Raw genomic sequence first — 21,410 nt, 5'->3', positions numbered from 1 at the left:
AAATATCTCAAAATAAAATTTGCTCTCAGAGTTACTTAAATAGTTTGATTACAAGCAACAAAATATATGGCCTCATGTTCAATTACATTTACTTAAAATGTCATTTATAATCAGCATGAATAAAAAAGTAAGTATAGATTTTTATGGCCATGAAAATAGTTTACAAATGGATTTGTACAAAACATCATACTCCAGGAAATAGGTATTAAAGAGAAGCAATAGTAAAAATGTTTGGGGAAAAGGTACATCTAGAACAGTGCTTTGAACATAAAATATATAAGAGTAATTGCAATGTATCCTATAAAAAAGTCTCCTTTAAAAAAAATAAACAAACTATAGCGTATACATGCACCAGGAAGACATCAGAATATCCCTTCTGAGTCTGGTCAAAAAGATATCTCTAGCGAGAAAACCGTGAAAGTGACACAAAAATTGTGTTGCTGTTAAAAAAAAGTATTGTTTAAAAAAGTGGACCTTAGTAGACCAGAACTTTAATGTTTATGGACAACTTATTTGCTTGAATATAAAAGCTACTTAAAAATTGACATATTTATTCTTAACGGCATCACAGAACTGTACATATATAGAGAATCTCTTCATACTGACAATCTTGTTAGTAACTATTTATTCACCTTATTACATATTAGTAAATGTTACTAACCTTCTTAGTTGCATATGTGGAAAAAGATAAGTTAAATAAGAGGAAAAATAGATGGTCCTCTCCTCACTTCTAAAACAAAACAAAAACACACACCTTATCTGTTTCATCCACACTCATGGATTTCATTAGACAAGAAGTTGGCCTCTCCTGGATGTGAGCAAGGTTCTGAGGGACGCTCTGAGATGCTTGCATTGGAGGCAATGGAGCCCGTCTCTTCTTGGGTGCATCCGATGGCAGGGTATTTGAAACATATGTTTTGGAAATGGTATTGGACCTTGCAAAAGCTGGGCGATTATTGCTTACTAGAGGAGTTGCAGGGGCACTTGCAGTCTAATAAAGAATAAAAAGGCAAAATCTATGTGAATTCGAGATAAAAAGCACACACAATTAAAAACAGATTAGAAACATAGGAAAATACTTACTTGATCCCGCCTTTTCTTACTGCGTTGAAAAAAGCTGAAAAACCCTTTATTTTCTTTCTCTGTCATAATGTCTAAGTTTTGTGATATTTGGCAGGACTCTAAAATAGAAGAAAAGCACCTTACTTTTCGTACACAGGCTTGTATGTTCACCTACAAGGGGTCTTTCAATTACTTTCCTGTGAAAATGTATCTAATCATAAAAGCTACTAATTACGATCTACTACAAACCATAAACTCTGCTAGGCACCTTATAGCTTATTTAATTCTCAAAGCAACAGGTCAATTTAGCATAACTGTTCCTATTTCACAGCAGAGGAAACTGAAGCTTAGAGAAACTAAGATACTCAGAACTGATAATCAGGAAATGACACATCTATAACTTAAACTCAATTCTTTGTGACTCAGTCTGTCTTCCATAAACTATTACTAACATTTTGAAGTAAAGAGGACACTCGAATTAAATGAGATATGATATTGGTACATATAGTTTGTCCCTGTTTATTTTGAATCATAACTTTGTCTCAGAGCTAAATTATCATGAAATATTTTATTTTCCAAAACATGATTCATTATAGTTATTTAGTACTTTGTTAAATATTTCATAAATTTTATTTCTTTAATCCAGTGGTTTTCAACTGGGGCTGAATTTGCCCGCCTCCACCCCCATCCAAGCACATCTGACAATGTTGGTGACAGTTTTGATTGTCACAAATGGAGGGAGGGTGGGGAGCATGTGTTACTGGTATCTACTGGGTAGAGGCTAGTGATGCTGCTAAATGTACTACAATGTCCAAGGAAGCCGCCCAACAACAAAGAATTATCTGACCTCAAATGTCAGTAGTGCCAAAATTGAGAAATGGCACTTTAATCAGAATGGCAAATGTCAAAGTTCAAGGTTTCATATATAATACTCCATTTTCCAAAAAGTATTTTCTAATGTCAACTGAACAGGCCTACAAAAATGGCAAATCCACTAGTGCTGAGTCACCCTGGCCCACATTGTCTTTACCATTTCCCACTAAAAAGAACTATAATCGCTTAAAAATGGTTAATTCTTTATCGAGATCAAGGAATGTACAAGATAAGGCTAGAATATCTAGGCATATCAGAGAGAAAACAATCGAAATTTCCTGGGGTCATTTAAAAGAATTCAAAGACCAATCTCATATGGTTTCTACTGGCAAATATCCAGACAATTTTGATATCATGTGAAAAACTCAATAAACCTGAAACATATTGGATATGTTTAATTCCATGCATTCATAGTGATACTAAAAAATACCTGATTCTAATCTTTCACCTTTGTGTAATTCTAAGGAACCATTATTTTAAAAAACTATTGAAGGTGGAAAAAAATCACACTTTTATACTGCCTTTTCTGAATGAAGCCTACCCAGATAGACAAATAGCTAACGGAGGGAAATTAGCTTTTTTAGAAATATCTCAACTAATAATTAAATGAATGTTTGCAACAGATGACCATTTTTCAACTCCTATTTAACTAAGATATAGGCAATAAAAGATAACTTGTTTTTGTATATCTGCTAATGAAAGTACACAATACCACTTATGAAGTAGTCTTGCCAAAAATATGTCACCCAAATCTGATCCAGATTCTAGATTTAATGATCAATTTATAAGAAATAGAATAAAGAAACCATGTTAAGTGGCATCACAGAATGCAGTTAGCAACATTCTGAATGTGGGAAATTCCATTAGAAATGTCCTGGTTTAAAAAAAAAAATGAATTGAAAAAAAAATTTTAAGTTAAAAAGATAAGTAAGGATCTGTAAATTTTAGAAACATCTCTACTAAGAAACATACTGGTTTATGGTAAATCATAATCAGTGATATAGGAAACAAAGTACTGTATATTGAAACCCGTGAGATATAGCTAAGGTAGCACAAAGGAATAAATGTACTTCTACTCAAAATAAATGTTTAAAAAATTAAATTATGACAAAGTCAGGGCTAGTCTAGGAAAGCAAAGATCGTTAAAGCCAATAACTATATTAATGCAATATGCTTTAATAATATTTTAAAGAAAAACTATTTCACAAAATAAAACTTCATAAATCTGATGCTTCGAATCTTAAATAAGCAGTATGCTTTTGGTATGAGTTTATTGACAATGGTAATAACTAATGATGAACATGTGGACAGCACATTATAGTTAAAAATTTTTTTACATGCCTAATTTATTTTTTGGAAAAACTCTGTGAGGTAGATATCATAAGTTATCAGTCTGAGCCCTTTTTCTAAGTTTGGGTTTGTAAAGAAATGGAAGTGGGTGATATCACCCCACTACATATCTGAGGACCTAGGTGACCAGAGTTTGAATAACTTACACCAAGGCACATAATCATTAAATGGTAGAACTGAAACTGGTGTCCATTTAAAGGTGGTTTATAATCTCTCTGACATTTTTTTTAAAGAAATGCTACTATTTCATTTTAAGATAGAATCTTCCACTAATTGAATATAGATATATAATTAAATTTAGGTGGAACACTAGATGAAAAATTCACATGCTGGTCCAATGCAATAAATATAACCTGAGTATTTGATATAGTTATTTTTGGTAAAGTAATTTTCAGGCACGCAGTCATCTTCTACACCTCCAAGTCTTTATGCTCTATGTCAGGGATCGTTGTAAGTCAGAGTTAAACTCTAAGACAAATAAGGGCTTTAGCTTACTTAGCAACTCAAATGCTGTAGTTTCCTGTTTCCAGAACAGAGGCTATAAGTAATGGCCTGCAAAGTTTTAAGACTTTTGATAACATCAGACAAAATTAAGAGGCAGGGGAATGGTGTTTACAGTGATTAGATTGACCTTGTAAATTCTGATACTGTAAAAGGAGCTTTCTTAAATTTTCCTATTCCATTGTCTTAAGGTTATGATCATAACATTTAATACACTAAATAAACCATATATTTGGGGGCTGAAAGGGGTATTAGAAATCAATTCATTCAACATCTTAAAAATGAGGCCAACAAGTTTATGGAATTCGCTTTGGGTTGTATATGTAGAGAATGGAAAAATTAAGAGCAAAAGGCAAGGATAAGTAACAGAATGTTGATGCTGAAAAGGATCACTAAGACAACTTTTTCTCATATCTTTATTATCATAGAAGTAAAAGGTTAGATCTATACAGATAAAGCTATTTGTCCTATCCATTTGTCAGATGAGATTGACAGCTAATGTAGTATCAATTAAAATGCCTGCCTTCTGATTATTAACCAATACATACTTTAGGATCATAGAAAATTTCAACTTCTTTGATTAGGCTGGTAGTAATGCTAGGTACTAATATTATTACTTATGTGGGCTTAATTCTTGGAATTGAGAGGTTCATTGTGCTATGGGAAAACTGGAAGTGGAAAAGAAAAAAGATTTCAATAACACAAAATGTATACAGTTTATTGTGGGTTTTTTTTTTTTTTAGTTAGATGGTAATTATTACAGTAATAAATTATCTAAGCCTATCCTTTTTTAATGGGCCAAAGACATCCAGATTTTATTATTATTGGCTATTTTTAATAAAATTTTCACTATAAAAGTAATACATTCCCATTATAAAATTCTGTAATAAAGAATGAAGAGTCACCCATAGCCCCACCACCCAAAAGTAACCACTATAAAAATTTTTTATGTATTTCCTTTCAAAGTTTCAGGTAACTTTTTTTACAATTGTATTAAACATATTTAAATGCTTTAAAAGCTAATTTTAGTATAAGCTATTTTTTCAAGTTATTACAAAATATTCACAGTTTAGTGGCTACAAAAATTTTTTTGTGATGAATGTGCCCTGATTATTATGAATAATTGTTAAACAAAAGTAATCTAAGATCTTTTTATGGTACAACTGAATTATCAGCATTTGTACCCAGTAAGATCTTAGCAAATCATTCTTTCTTGTCTGAGTAAAGAATATATTCTTCACTTTCTTAGGATAATATTAATTTTAAAACAATTATTGAAATGTAATTATTGTATTAAATTCAGAAATCAAGGAGGGCCTTGTAAATTATTTTTCAGGAAATTAAACAAAGATTTTATCTAAGTTAAAATCTCCTGCACAATGTACATATTAGTAATGTTAAGAAAACAGGTAAAATTAGAAGCTTATTTTCAATTTACCCAATAGAAATAGAGATTTCATGTTATAATTTGTTTCTACCGATTTATATGTCTTACCTTGTAAAGTTGACTTATTGAAGGCAGTAACAGAAGTGGCTACAGAGGAGGGTGTAAAAGAGGGTAAATTGACTTTAAGATGTTTATCCAAGGACACAATACCACTGGTTGAAATAGTTGTCTCTGTGGATTTACATAAAGCCACAAATCTCAGGATAAATTTTGAAGTTCTCTATGCACAGGGGATATAAGTGATTGTCTCCTACACTAAACTTTTATTTCTCCTAATAAAACAGACTCATGTTGAATAAATAAGATTGCATTTACCTATTGGACATCATGCAAACCAACATTATCTAAGATCTCCAAATTTTAATACATTAAATTATTTCTAGAGATTAATACTGCAAGCTATTTCTATTTAGAAAATTTTGGGAATTAAACTGATTCATAAGCCAGTTGATTTTGGGTGCTGACCTTTAGACAAAAATTTAGCAAGAAACTTCCTAACTTAGCTGATAATTAAGACTCAGACAAAATCATGGTGAGTCTACAGTAATTCATGTTTGATTAGGACAATAAACTTAAATGTAATTTTTATTTTCTGTTTAACTCTCAGCCCCACAAAGAATTAAGTTAAATTCTATCAAAAAATATTCATAGGTAGATGGAAAAGTGTAAAATGTGATGATAGATAAGACAAGTTTTTATTCCTATTTCAATAACTGAAATCAAGTTAAATTTTATTACATTTAGTTTTCTCTTATTTCCAATGGAATGTATTGACTTCTGTCTACAGGATTCATTAAACTTGAGAACAGCTATACATAAACACAATACATACACATATACATACATGCACATCCTGTCAAATGAACAAAATAAAAAGTCTTACCTCTGCTGATATCCATGGCATATAACTCTCTTAATCCCAGCTCGTTAAGAGATTTCATCAAATCGAGGGGCTCCTGAGATTGATAATCCTTCAACAAGAGCGTATGTAATGGATTGAACTCACATTTGCTGCATATAATAGGGGTAAGTTCTTGAAGTGTTGCATGTGGGTTAACTCTCACTATTGTCTTCTGCGTTTTCTTAAAATTGATCACAACTCTCACAGTTTTCTGTAACATATTGAAGCCACAGTTATACCACAATTTACTCAAATTTTCTCAATGATGTCTAGAATAATGAGAAATCTACAATTACATATTCACATAATAAATAAAATTTTTCTATTTTAGTGTAAAATTCTTTTTTAAATTGTTACTTCCTAAATCCAAAGTTGATTCTTAGAAACAGTTTGCTTATTAAATAATCTAGATTAAATTCATAACCGGTGTATAGTAAAGCATTAGGTAGATTTAAATACAAAAAGAAACATAAAAGCCTCCTATCTAGTACAATGGATATTTTGGCTTTGTTCCTTAAAATATTTACTTTAAAATTGGCAAACATACATATTAATACAGAATTATCCATGTTTTGTTCTATCCTTTAGTTGAAGAATATTTATTTCTCTAACAGTTTTTCAGTCTTCTCAATGAAAAAGGAGTATCTTGGTTAAAACACTAAAAATTTTTAGCTTCTATTTGAAATAAGTTAAATAAGATAATCCATATAAAGAGATAAGCATAGTGCCTGGCATATTGTAAATTATCAATAAACCAACATTATTGTGACTATTGTTGTTACTATTATTCCTATTTTGGCTAATTTTAATATATTAGTAAAAATATCAAAATATTCCTTATTTAGATATTTAATATTACTAATTCAAGATTATTAAATCTGATCATTTTAATATAATTGAATTAAATCCTGTACAGAAACATGTGACTGTGCTAAGTGAAATGTACAGATTGCAGTTCCTCAAAGTTTAACATGTATTTGTTAAACTAAAACACCACATATGACCCCGTGCTATAACATAAATTCTACTACTTCCATCTGGGTAAATAGCACACATATTGAGATAGTCCAATATCCTAATTAATATTTAATATTCAATCACATTTGTAGAAAGCAAATATATTTTAGTATTGTAAAAGAATTAACTGTTTTTGTAAAAAGCTTCATAAGAACATGAAGAAAATATGAGAATAAATGTACTCAAGTCATTTGTAAATGAATTATTTAATATATAAACCTTTATATATTTTCTTAAGTTAAAAATAGTTGACATTGTTCCTAATGAAAGAGTATTTTTTGAAACCCCAAAACTATGTCTACTGCTTATGGAAAAAGAACAATTTTATAAAGAATTGATGATATTAGAATCATTATGGTTAAACATTTTTAAAATTCAAACATTACAGAAAACTGAACCACAGTGTAGCTCAAATTAACAAGTTATAACCACTGCTTACCAAGAAAGCCAAATTTTTATTTTAATAAATTCTTAAATGAATTTCATTAAAAGATTCTAAAACCTTCCTTGAAATATAAAATATTTTTAAAAAGTAGCTTAAAATACAAATCATTCATAATAGTCAGATTCTGACACTGTTCTATGGATCACTTTAGAGCCTATAAAATCCAAAATATTCCCCAAATTCTACTTAATCCATGCAAGGATCAATGACCAACTGAATCCTGAACAAAGTGGTCTAGGAAAACATGATAGCCATGTTCACATCAAATTTGACCAAGAAAGACAACTTTTATTTCATTTATAATGAGTTGCACATAATAACTAAAAAATCAACTTAACATTTTAGCCATATGATATCACAATCTAGAGTGAAATTCTTACCTCTGGTATTATAGGTGTAGGTTTCTTCTTTTCCAAAATTTTTGGCTTTAAAATTACTTCCTCCACCTCCAACATTCCTATCGGTGTGTTTGGCTTAAATTTAATAGGGTTCTTTTCAGCTGACAGCAGATCAATTGTATAACTTGATGGATTTAAGTGATACTGTGCACAGAGGAATATCAACAAGTCCATCATAGGTTTACTGTAAAACAAGAGTAATGTTGATCATAAAACAATTTAAGTAACTCTTAAAGTTACTGTTTCAAGCATTTTCTTAGGACCTCTTGACTTCGGTAGATAAAACAAGGCTATGAAATAATATTTATGAAAGAAGCTTAAAAATCTAACTATAAGATATTTAAACAGACAAAATTATAGCACTTAAAAAGTGCTAAGTAGTATTCAAAAAAGCTTGGGTCCTGGTGTTGGTTTAAAAATTACCTATATTTTATCTCCCCAATTGTCTTCATATTACAAATTTCAGGAGAAGGAAAAGTCCTTTCCTTATCCAAAAGCAGTCAGTTAGTTGAGCAGAAGCTCCTTCACGATATTATGTAGAAAGCTAGTAGTCTTCAGCTTACAAATTAGCTATATTCCAAAGTTCTTATAAGAATAAAGTATTAAGAACTACCTACCACTCTTTGAGCTTTAGAAAGCACAGTAAGTATTTACACGAGGAAGCATATAAAATCCTAAAGGAGAGTGTAGTACTTATTTCTTAAATCATTCAAACAGTATTTATTATTTTCTAGCTATTGAAGACACAGTACAAGCGTTATGGCATACTTGCTCTCATAGGTCTAATACTCTACTTGATGCATTAGACCAAGCAAGTATCAGCAAACTGTAATCTGCAAGTCAAAGTGGGCCCAAAGCCTGTTTTTGTAAACAAAGTTTTACTGGAACACAGTCATTCTCATTCATTCACATAATATCTAGGGCTGCTTTTGTGTTACAATGGCAAATTTGAGTAAGAAGAGACTGAGACTATATGGCCCACAAAGCCTAACTATATTTCCTTGACAGAAAAAGTTTATGGGCTTTTGTGCTAAAAATAAAAAAGCAACCAAGTAAATACATGAGATAATTTCAAACAGTTATTAAATTTTAAATACTAATGGTAATACAGAATCTATTTCTATAGGAAATTGCACACTCAACTTGAGATCCAGAGACACTTCCCAAATTTTTGTTTCTTTTTCCATAGATTCTAATTTTTGGCACAGATTTGTGTTTTTTCATTCACACCATCAACAGAATAATGTGGTTTCTTAGTCTTTCGTAACAGCCCTTAAGGAAAGTCACTGAGAAATCTTGTGTATTATGTGCTTTCCTGAAGTGTCTGGCAATCCTAAAATATTAGTACTTATTTAAGACTTAGGCACTGAAACGATGTGCAAAAGTCCTTTTTTCATGGATTGCGGTACAGGTTGATGAGCTTTACCTGAGGGTTATCAGCTGGCCAGCTATTTTTTTTCCACTAGGAAATATACATGTCAGTAAACAATTCTCCAATCTCTGGACTAGAGACATGAACCTGGCTACTGGCTTTCAGGAACTTGACAGGGAAATGAGGCTAAGAATCTCACCATTCAGCGTGCCATTTTTAATTTAATACATCTGTTTTCATATGCGCCTCATCCTCACCTGCTTGAGTGGAGTTCCCAGATCTGTAGCTTCTTTGGTTCAGTTTTTCCAGAGGCAGTCTCTACTGAGGATGTGTTAGCTGTCTGACATTGTGTGGTGTTGAGGTCAAACAACAGTTCATATCAATTTTCAAACTATCCCCAGTGTTCAGCTCCCTACTTCAACCTTACCTGTTGTGATCATTGCTTATTATTAGGCCATTCTAATCTCTGTAGGATAGAGGTGTGCTTCATAATAGTATCCTCACCTCCCTTTTCCTCCCCGGCATACAAGTAGCATCCCATTTTACATATATCAAGAAAAACAAATAAAAGACCCTAAGCCCCTCAGTAAAAAATGTTCTCTGAAATATGTTTCCAGTCCTCAAATTATGTTCCCTATGTCTTTATCAGATGCTTGCACAATAATATTTAGAAGTTTTATGTCCTCTTGACCCAGTATGCTCACAAATAAATTTGTCCATAATTGTCCAAATTTTGGCTTTGGATAGTAAATACTAAATTTCATGTAGAGGTAAACTACATAATGGTATTATGGAAGTTTATCTTTTGGTAACATAGTACTCTATGAGAGCAATTTGATGTTACATTTTAGTTCTAGCCTTGAAAACGGTACTTTCCTTTTTCTCATAGTAAATAGGTTAAGAAGGATTAGACAATGTCTATGTAAATACAATATAATTATAAATAGGGTTAAGCTGGAAGAAGAATTTTCACTGTCAACCAAATGGAGTACTGTCCATTATTGTCTGAGTAAATGGTGACATATTCAGATATTTCTTTTTCTCTCTGTGTAAATGTGCCAAGTAATATGTGCAAAAACACTAAAGCTTACACCTCAAACATTTTTTACTTCTTAAAATGTATAGTCCTTTAGAATTTAAAAAACTGAAATGTTCAGTTTCTTAGAAATGCATAGGAAAGTTTAAAAAAGTAGATATTAGTGTAAAGTTTTATTTTGTTTCTGTTGTTAATCTCTATCTTTGTGCCACCATTTTATATCCCTTTATGTAAAAACATATAAACATTTACAAAGATATTTTTCATTTTTAATAGGTAAGAAAAATTTAACACTCTTTAAGTGCACTTCTTATTTAACCCTTGAGACATGCCTTAAAGAATCATTGCATTTCTATCTGTTATATGTCAATTTTCTAATTTAACAAATGGTGTGAATACAGAGCCAAGAATATTATAATAATGGCCTATTCCCTCAGTCAATTTGATCATCTATAATCTGTGGTTGAAAGGGGTTCTACAGAAAGTAACTTCACACTGTGATCCAGTCATATATTCCTAAATAGGCAGGTCATGGAGGGTAGTCACACCCCAGGCATATAACTTTTTAGCAAAAAGTTTATCTTTGCTGTAAGCAAGCCCTGTCTACTGTTTTTATGCATCTAGGTTAACACATCTTTGAAATAATCATAACCACCCTCAAGAGAGCACATAGTATTAATTGTCCTATCACCCAATTCCAGTCTTGTTTTCTCCCCTCTTCATGTAATCTTCCTATGTTCCCTCCTTAATTTCAAATGCATAAGAGAAACTACAAAATTGTCAGTTCTCAGAAGCATTTGAGATCCTGTTTCCCAGCAACTGTCATCAGTTTGGGCTCTAATAAACTCTTACAAAAATTCTCCACAGATTTGGATGTTCCTTCCATCAATAAATCTTTGCACACTATACCAGATTTCATGGCAAAAAAATTTCATGCTGACTAGAGCTGTATCATAACCTTAAACTCAACACTGCCTAAATTTTTGTAATAAAAATACCTCTTCAAAAGGCAGCTAAAAATCATAGCACTTCCTTATGACTTTATTCTCTCATTCAATAATTCTAGGTTTGATTCTTTATTCAATAATTCCAGAAGTCAATTTTATTTTGAAAATATTCCTATTCCCATATAGATACATGCAACAGATCAGAAAGTTTTATAACAGACACAGTACTGATGGGAATTTACCACTGCATATAATAATGATATTTCAAATTTCTGGGGAAATAATTAAATTTTCAACAACCAATATTTGGAAAATTGACTAGCTATCTGATGAAAATTAAAAGTTATCCTTCACACTAAAGCAAGCTCCAAGTGGACTAGATATATAAATATGAAGGGAGAAAAACAGAAAGGAAACCCATCTTCATGTTGTTTATGTTCTAGAGCATTGCTGTTCAATAGAACTTTCTGCAAAGATAGAAATTTTCTATATCTGTGCTGTCCAATACAGTGGCCTTTCACAAAATGTGGCCATTGTGAATGAAAAAGGAGCAATGAAAAAAATCTGAGAAGCTCAGTGACTGAAAGCAACCTCACAGGGTGATCTGATCATACATTACTAAGTGGGCAGGTCATGATGGACAGCCACACCACAAGGACACTACAAAGTGGTAGTGTTACTGAAAGGACCCAACGGGAGGTCTTAGATGTTCATTTTAATTATTTGCTATGTGATATGCTTACCAACCTCTTCCTGTTGACCCACAAACCATCAACAAGGTCCAGGTAGATTTGGGAGAGATTAGAGAAAGAAAATTTTACAAGTCAGACTAAAAAATAAGAATCTAAAAATGACAATCCACCTGTGGCTCCAAGAGCATGAACCCTTGGGAATTCACAAGAATATTATACAAGGAATTGAACTTTCCACAAGAAGCAGAATAGGGCTTCAGGCCAATTTTATCTAGACCTTAAGGAGGAGAGTGACTTCAAGATAACATCTTGAAGATGCTTCATTTATACCTAGATGTGAACTCCTTTCTAGGAAGACCACCTTTTAGCAATCTTTATTCTCAGGATCTAATACATAGTGAAGTCAATGCTATTGAATGAGGAGTTCATGGGAACCAATGACTATTTATCTCTAGGTAATTCTGCTTAAAGTATTCGTGAACTCGAATGCACAGCATACAATGTACAATGAGATCTCTGTACAGTATCTGACACGGGAAAAGGCAAAATTGTTAAAAGAAGGGTCAAAAGCTTTTTAAAAAACATATGGTTGTAAAAGCCATTCTTTTAAAATTCACAAATTTGACTAGTAGCCTTGTTGTGTCTAAAGCCATGACACCTTTACACAGAGGTGGGATATAAGCATTAAGTTGAGCTAAGACCTTTTCCAAAACAGCCTCAGACCAGTTCAAATGCTTAAAGCATTTAATTGAAACTTAAGCTTTTGGCACTAAAAGCACAGTAGAGATGACCCTGCCCTAGAAGATTTTGCGAGTGAGAATTACTGACTGCGTAGCTCTACCATAAAGGAGCCATAATACTATAAAAGTAGGACATTTAACATTTAAACTGACTCTGCATCAGGGCTGCTTTAGGGATTAACTACTCACAAAGTATACCCACAGAAAATGAAATTATCTCTTGAGCATAGTCATTTAGAATTATATACCCAGATGCCAAATTACTTCTACAAAAACAACAATTTTGGTTGAGGATAATTATCCAAAGCTGATGCAGCTAACTGCAGTTGGCTAACAGGTTCAACCTTGGGATCACCACAGGAAGGATTCTTTTCTCCTGTTTGCTAAGGTGTGAGCACATGCTAGCAATCCACCTGAAACTCGGGCCAAAATATTAAAAGTTGAAAAGGACTGGCTGAACTTGATCATCAGTTTCTCAATCAGATAAGAAAGTTTCTTCTTCCTCTATAACACATCACTTTAATTTTTGGCTTATTATATTATTTAATTGAGTCTGCTTTGCATTAATATTATTTATATATTCTTTTCTCTTATAAAATAATCATTTCCTGGAGGGGAGATAATTGCTTAATGCTCCAAAAACTCTTCTTTGAAATGGAGAAATCCCTATGAGATTTCCTACTTCCTTTCAGAAATAAATAATAATTCATCATATTAATTTCATACCAACTAACTCTTAACTTCACAACCATCACAAAAGCTACTCCCACATTATGAATTAAAAAAAAAAAAGATGAGATTATAGAAGTTACAAGACTAGATGAAGATCATATACAGAATTAGGGAGCAATCAGAATTAGCATGTCCTGACTTCTAAAACTATACTCCTTCAGCTACATTTTAGCATTATTGTACCACAACTCAAGACGCAAGATGAGGTGGATGGTTTGTAACAGGCTATCTGCAATCTGCTACAATTCTTCTTAGATTGATGACATCATCAAATCATTCCCAAATCTGCTGGTAACCCTTTATGCATTTATGACATATATTAGGATAACCTTGTCCTAGTTTTGCTACCTGCTAGGAAAGACGAGACTTCCATTTTTGTGTTGTAAAGATCCCACTGGGTTTTAAAAATGCAGGTCATGATTCACCAAAGAGCTTTCAGATCAGCAAGATGTACAACATCTGCCTCAGTGAATTTCCAGACTCTGGAGGTGTTTAAACAAAGTCACTTACCAATAGGGTGGCTATGTAATTTAACATCCAATCTGGGACATCTGCGAGTTAAAGGGAGCGCTATTAGTAAATTACTCTGAGAGAACAGATACAAACAGGGACTGTCACAGGAAAATGAGGATGCATGATAATCAGTACTTATCATGAATAGATAGATTTCAAGCATCTGATAAGGGATTGAACTGTATGAATAAGATTATTTCTTATTATTTTAAATCCGCTCTAATATCTAACAAAATATTTCGCACATTTTCAATAAATTCTCAAAACAGTGAGGTGAATTGGTGCTAGCTTTTGATTACGAATGCATACTAACAATGCATTTAGATTTACCAATGATGTTATGGTGATTTTCAGAACATCTCTGTTGTTACTTAACCATCATGTTAACTCACCTAATCCAGTAATGAGTTCAGGAGTATGCTTAACAAAAATGACTCATTCTTATTTTATTACTTTTTTTAATGGCAGAAAAGAAAAACTTTATTGGAAGGGAAAGTACACTTCCAGATGTAGAAGTGGGCGTGAGCAAGAGAAGCATGGCTCAAAAGGCCAAACATGACTCATTTTGATCTAATATTATCTTGGCATTTTTCATAGCCCTTTTTCCCAATAGGTGGCACTATACTCCATGTAAAATTCTACTGATCTCAATATCTGACAAACCGAGTGCCAGTGAAAACCTCAAGATCATTAGTCTTAAGTCTGCTGTAAATTGGTGCTACTAGACAGGTAAATCAGGCCACAAATCATGTGTGACATGTCTCTGGGCCATTTTATAGTCAAAGGCCAGAGAGTTAAGGTTAACCTGCTTGAGGTAACAGAGCAAGCTATGATGTCAACTATAGGGCCAGGGATTTCTAACTTCGAGTTCTATGCTTTTTTTATTTGTACTTTCATTCACGAAATTCTCAGATTTGTTCAAATCAAAACAAATTCCTATCTATGGTAGGGACATAAAAGAGAGTGATCTCCTCCTGTCGTACATGGCATTGATTCCACTCTTCCCTCTTCTAGGAGAGAGAACGTACTAGTATGGCCATCAGATACTCTCCCACAGGCTAACAAAGAGGACTAATATCAATCTTTTATCAAGTTTCTCAGATTGAAACTTATTTAAAATTGCCTCCAAAGAAAGAGAAAAGAGGAAAAAGGAACAAATACTTATTCAGTGAGGAATAATCACATACTGGGCAAATACTTGACTATAATATAAGGTAAGGACCTAGGGTGATATACAAACATACCCACATATTTTCCTTATTCTCTGTAGTGTCCGTAACAGTTTAGCCTATAAGCACATTTTCATTAAAAATTAACTTTTCCCAAGTACTGTTAGACACCATTACATATGCTGTTGTACAGAATAGCATCTTCTAAGGGGGATAGCCCCTGGGCAGCTTGTCTCTAACAGCAGTATCCTTTAATGTTCACACTTAGTAAAGCACAGAGCTGCTTTGTCTGGTGAAAAAAGGTCCTTTACCCTACCAGCACCACATAACACACATATACAGATGTATTTATATGCATATATGCATACATACATATACATAGACACATATATACCTATACTACAGTATACTATATATATAAATAAAATATTTTCTTTCCTCCTTCCTTCAATCTAACCATCCATGATGTCAAGAGATACACAGAAATACACAAGAGTTTTCAGGCTGACACTGAAGCTACCCTTAATGTAAGCAAAAGATTGCAAAGGCAAGATGGCAGATACAAGGTGACTTTTGGTCACTAAAGAGGCAGTATTACTAAGCTCTGGTACCAAGAGACCATTAAGCCAGAAGAAGGCTGCCAACCTAATTCAGGATAACAAGTGTTTAGTTTTCCCCTGAGCATAAAGTCTATTACCACCTCCAAACTTATTGTGTTCCCTAATCTGAATAAGCTCTTTGGTAAAAATCAATGTACAAATAAGTGCATTCTTCTGAAGATAATGCTGTGCATTCACATTCTTGCAAATGGAACATTCTGAGCATACCTCTGCATGGGTTATATAAGATTATAGAGTGGAGCTTTCTAAATATTTTCCCCAAGAATACATTTTGGAAAAAAAAAATCTAAATAGTTAAATGAACCATGCAAGTTTTCTAAATATCTATTTCAGTCTAACATTGATCTTATTCTTCAAAGGAAATGCATAGAAATAATACTTCAAAATAAATGTAACGTACAAAGAATATTTTGATAAGATGGTCTCAAAAATTATATTAGAGACCTTCCATAGTGACATATGAAACTGATTTATCTAAAGAAAACCTTATGCACTTAAACTTATTTAAAATTACTCTTCTCTAGTCCCCCACCAATTTCCTGTATAATTTTGTTAAAACTTTTCCTGTTCTGTTTATATAACAAAGCCATGAAGAAATTTAAGTTATAATCTTTGTCATGGGTCTTCACATTAAATAGCTAACATTTTTGAGAAAAAGAATATATTTTTCTATTTGAATATTTTTGTTGTTGTCATTAAAACATTGTTTTCTTTTTTTTAACAATGGGCCAGCAGCAGCTCCAACATTCAAGTTACCTCAAATTGCACTCTTTAGATATCTTGAATTGTACTCTAAAATATCTAGGCTCACTCCTGAGATATCTAGAATCAAACTCCTACGATATTTGGAATCACATAACCACTTTGAATCAAAAACAATATAAAAACATTAGTCACAGCATCTGCAAAGTTAGTCATTCCTAAATGATTATTAGGACAAAGCCCCTAAATCAAATTCCCTAGTAAAAACACTGCTATGAAACAAATTCTTTCAGAAAAAAATTCCCAGCCATAAACAAAATTTAAAAAGCAATCAGAATTTAGGGCATTCCCATTCTGGGTATTCTTGCCTTGCTCTCTACTTGGAGAAAATATCTTTGTATAAAAGATCCTAGGAAAGTAACTAGGGTCCATTCAGATGTCTCTTCAAAGCACATCATTTAAGCTGCTACCTCTGTCTAGAGATAAGTGTTTAGGGAGACAATAATCATTTTAATAAATTTGTTAAATGCCTATTACATTGCACAAACTGTATTAAGCACTGTGAAGAAAAGCAATAATACCTACATGAAGCTTATGTTTTATTGAAGAAGATAAGACATACATATAAATTCTAGTATAAGACAATCTAAGATAAACATCAACAGTATAAAGTGTCAGAAGAGTTTGGAAGTCATAGTTAATGATTTATTTTGGGGCAATCAGGAAACCTTTATATAAAAAAATGTCATGAGCTATGTAAACTAACTGGAGAAAATGTGAGTGGTAGGGTACTCCACATGGAAAAGCTTTCATAAAAGTTTCGAAGTAGAAAAAAGTAGAGTATCTGTAGAACAAAAGTAATGAGGCTGAAGTTTAAGATATACAAAGGAGATAGCAAAGGAAAAGCCTACTGAATGTTGAAAGAGAAGAAAACAAAGGTGTCCCACTCTCTGGGCATGGTAATTTGGACTTCCTTAATTTAGTACTGAATCGTTGTCCCTGAAGTTTTTTTTTTCTTTTCTTTTCTTTTTTTTTTAAAATCAAAGATGGTACCAGAAACAGAGGGGGTATTTTAGGTTAATCTGAGGGTAGAAGGTAAATGGAGAGAGCTGCTCAGGGTTAAGGAAAGAAGTTTTCAGTAGGAAAGAGAAGCCAATAAGTGCCAGGCACTGATACTATTTCATTTAATCCTATGAATGGTTCAGTTATAAAACATTTTTATAGATAAGAAAACTGGGACAATGCAACAAGAGTTGGCAGCCCAGAAACAAAAAGCCGATTAATGGAAAATTACTTAGGTTTAGGGTCCTGGAAGACAAACATGCTGAAAGGTCAAAAGGTCAAAAGGGTGAGGAAAATCTAGAGTTCTTGTAGGTACAAATGTAGTAGAAATGACTGATGCAGAATCTAAGTTAAATACAAAGAAAAATGCAGCAATCTGAAAAGCAGTCATAAATTAGACTTAACAAAGAGGATGAAAAACAAATCAAATTAAGAAAGAGAAAGGGGATAAGCTAGATGCCGAAAAGGTTGTTTTCAAAGAGGGAACCCTAATATCTTAGTAATGAGACAGCTTTCACTGGTGAGAAACCACCAACCTGGTAGACAGATGAAGTAGACTATGGATGTAGGTTCCCAGAGTTAATGAAACATAAGAAATTTAGCTTAGGACAGCATGTGGAAAAGTCTTGACCAATGAAGATGGTAGACAGGATTGAGAGGAAAATCAAGATTCTAATACTGAAATCTAATACTGAGGTTCAAAAAAAGTGGAAGAACCCAGAAGGCTGATAGCAGAGAAGACAGCAATATAAACAGACAACTGGTACATTAAAGAAGAAATGATAATGAAACAATTTTTACCTGTTAGTATTGATGGAGAACTAAGAAAAATGCTTACTTTTTTTTTTTTAACTTGCTTTGAATTTAGGAAAAATAAAAGGAATTGCCTTTAGTACCCCAAGAGCCACATTCATTGTTATTATTTTTAAAACAGGGCAATGGTATTATTTCAAGGATTGAAAATGATGACCACTGTCTCTAACTTAGAAGATGCCTTCCTCATCTAGAAGAGGTAAAACCCAAGTGATTACCTGCATCTGAGGCAGAAACCCACCCAGTACAGTCACAGGTGTCTCAACCTCCTAAATACAGTTCAATGTGTGATCTCCACAAATATTTTCAATACAAAATAAATGGAAAAATGCCACTTACTTAAATTTAATCAGAATTCAATACATAACACTGTGCATTGTTTGCTAATGATGAACTTTTCATGTATTTTCAATCATTTGTAAAGTTACACATAATCTCGTTGATAAATTTTAACATTAAGGTTATACTGAATGATTTTCTTGTAGATAAAATGACATTGTAAGAATGCAATACCCATATGTTGCTTATTCTTTTGGTCTACACACACACACACACACACACACACACACACACACACACACACACACACTGTACTAACGTCAAAACAGCTTAAATGTCTAAAACAGGATTCCTGATAACAAACAGGTGGTTGGAGGTGAAAGGTGGAACAAGACCAAGTGTACAACTCATGTAACTTTCCACTTCAAACTGGAAAATTACACTTGGCTTTATTCAGTTTTTCCAATTTTTATGTAAGTATTAAAAATATCAGTCTCCTAAATCACGTCTTCACTTCTTGCTGGGTTAAAGTTTAATTTCACATTTCTATTAACTTATCTACATTCTTAGTAAATTAATTAAATCATTCAATGATGTAAAAAATTCTGCTAATTTTATAAATAGATTTATCTGTTCTGATAAAGAAAATATAACATTTTAAGAGTAATAGTAACTTCTGGAAAATCGAATTCAGAAAAACAGTTCAAAAAAAAGTAACTTCGAGAGGAAGGGAATGGGTTTTCTTATGAGTCATTGGCTTGCTTTTGTAAATCTGACTTACAAAATTAATATAACTGATGACTGTTCCTCTGGGAAAGGCTATTTTTTTTTAAATTTTAAATGATTAACAAAATATAAAATAGTTCTGAATTTCAAGAGTCACAGGACCTGGGGCTGTGGAGTTCATAGTATTGATATTAAAGCATTATTAGAAAAATTCTAATATCTTTTAGCATTTTTTTAAATAAATAACTAAACTGAGTGATTAAGTATTTTGTCAAAGAAAAAAGAAGTATACAACACAGGGTTTCAATGACAAGAGAAGAAAGGGAAGTTCTGGTATTTTAGTTGCTACATCATACCTGCCATGAACAGTAGTAGATTTGATAATATCCCCAGGTAGAACCACTGAGAGTTCAATGTCTTTATCTATCATGCTCTCTTTCTGTTCTGTGATGAAAGTAGAGGATTCTACAGAATCATTAACTGAAGAGGCATCAAGGTATTTGGTCTCAGCTGGAGGAAGTGGTGCCTTGGCTTTTGGTTTTCTCCTAAAATTGAAAAAAAGACAAAATAAAATACATGTATCTTAAAAGTAACTTTCTAATATTATCTACTTTAATAAAAACAAAAAAAAAAACAAAAAATATATATATGTTCTTCACATCTAGAAAAAATGCACCAAAATATTAAATGTTAGTTTATTAAGAATGATGGAATTACAAAGTTTATTTTTTGCCTTTTTTATCAGCATTTTTTGTTTATTTTCAACAATATGCCTATATTACTTGGTAATAAAAAGAAACATAATAACAAAGAGATTTGATATTTGCCTCCATTAAGTTTAATTAATGTGTTCACTATAGCAAAGCAAAAGTATAACATTTTTTTTGATGAGGCAAATTACAAAAATCCTTAATGTTTCAAGATGATCAGCATCTCATTCCCACACCTCATAATAGCTTTACTGTTGTGCCTTTCATTCTATTTGTTTCCATTCCAGTGTTTTCTGCCTCTCTATCCAGATAAACTCTACTTACCTATCCTTCAAAGCTAGCCGAAATCAACCTCTCCCCCACCACCCACCTCTTACACAGTGTCGCCCTCTATAGAGCACAAAAAATAGGTTCCATAAATATAGGTTTTTTTTTTTGGGGGGGGGGGGGTTCATCTCTCTCCCTACATATACAACCCCTTACAAGAGAGAAGCATGTTGTATTTCCCACTGCGCTTAGCAATGAACAATGAACTGTGATTGGTTATTTGATAAATTATTTTTCTGTTTCAATGAAAAAATGTTATAAATAATCATTCTAGTAAATATATTTCAGTGTCACTTACTGGGACAACCCCTTAATTTATAACAGAAATAGGTAGTAGACATACTGAAAAAATTCACAAAGACCAATTCAATGATTTGATAGGTTGAAAAAATTAAACATGAAAATAGTTTATATTTAACTACAAATAATTATATAGGTTTTTTAAAGTACTACAAATTAGAGCTTTTGAAAATGTTACCTTTATGAAAGGCTTTTGGAAGAATAAATACTACTGCTTTCCATTCAGAAAACTATGAACTTTAATTCCACCCTCCCTCCATTTACTGGCAAAAATAAAAACCAAACAAGTAAAAGGTCTTCTTTGTCAGTACGTATTATCTGGCCATTCAGTAGTTTTTAAATTTAAGGTCTCATAAATCCGAGCACCTTTATGCATTCAGCATAACAAAAAATCAGAAGCAAGTTTCCTACATTGTATATTAATTTTCTAAAACAATGGGCCTTTAATATTTAAGAGTATAATTGCAAAGATATATGGCACTTTAGAAAAGATTTCTTTGATAATACAACAAAAATAAATTTTTAAAAGTGTTAAAATATAATAAATTTATAAAATTTATATGAAGAAAAACTTATTCCATTTTCAAAACATTCTTAGTTTACAGAAATTAACCATTATGTATTCAATAAACATTCATCCTGTAACAGACAGTATGTGGCAGATTTAGCTAAACAC

General features: G+C 32.3%; 1 protein-coding gene across 8 annotated transcripts in view; it reads right to left on the bottom strand.

The window, feature by feature from the left end:
* COBLL1 (cordon-bleu WH2 repeat protein like 1) overlaps positions 1 to 21,410 on the bottom strand; it is a 150,074-nt gene that overhangs the window by 45,817 nt on the left and 82,847 nt on the right. For 6 of the 8 annotated variants that reach the window (XM_016152472.2, XM_016152469.2, XM_016152474.2 and 3 more), the window contains 6 exons: positions 19,754 to 19,942; positions 7,977 to 8,178; positions 6,117 to 6,345; positions 5,282 to 5,320; positions 1,084 to 1,181; positions 755 to 991 (listed from right to left, as the gene is read on the bottom strand). In XM_016152472.2, the coding sequence (XP_016007958.2) occupies positions 755 to 991; positions 1,084 to 1,181; positions 5,282 to 5,320; positions 6,117 to 6,345; positions 7,977 to 8,178; positions 19,754 to 19,942 (994 nt within the window). The remainder of the gene's footprint in view (positions 1 to 754; positions 992 to 1,083; positions 1,182 to 5,281; positions 5,321 to 6,116; positions 6,346 to 7,976; positions 8,179 to 19,753; positions 19,943 to 21,410) is intronic. The other 2 variants (XM_016152471.2, XM_016152475.2) reach the window with 1 other exon arrangement.

This window comes from Rousettus aegyptiacus, unplaced genomic scaffold (assembly GCF_014176215.1).
Source record: "Rousettus aegyptiacus isolate mRouAeg1 unplaced genomic scaffold, mRouAeg1.p scaffold_m13_p_2, whole genome shotgun sequence".
In the NCBI taxonomy this organism is placed as follows: Eukaryota; Metazoa; Chordata; class Mammalia; order Chiroptera; family Pteropodidae; genus Rousettus; species Rousettus aegyptiacus.
The sequence above is the reverse complement of the archived record's forward strand: the minus strand, read 5'-3'. Positions and strand labels throughout refer to the sequence as shown.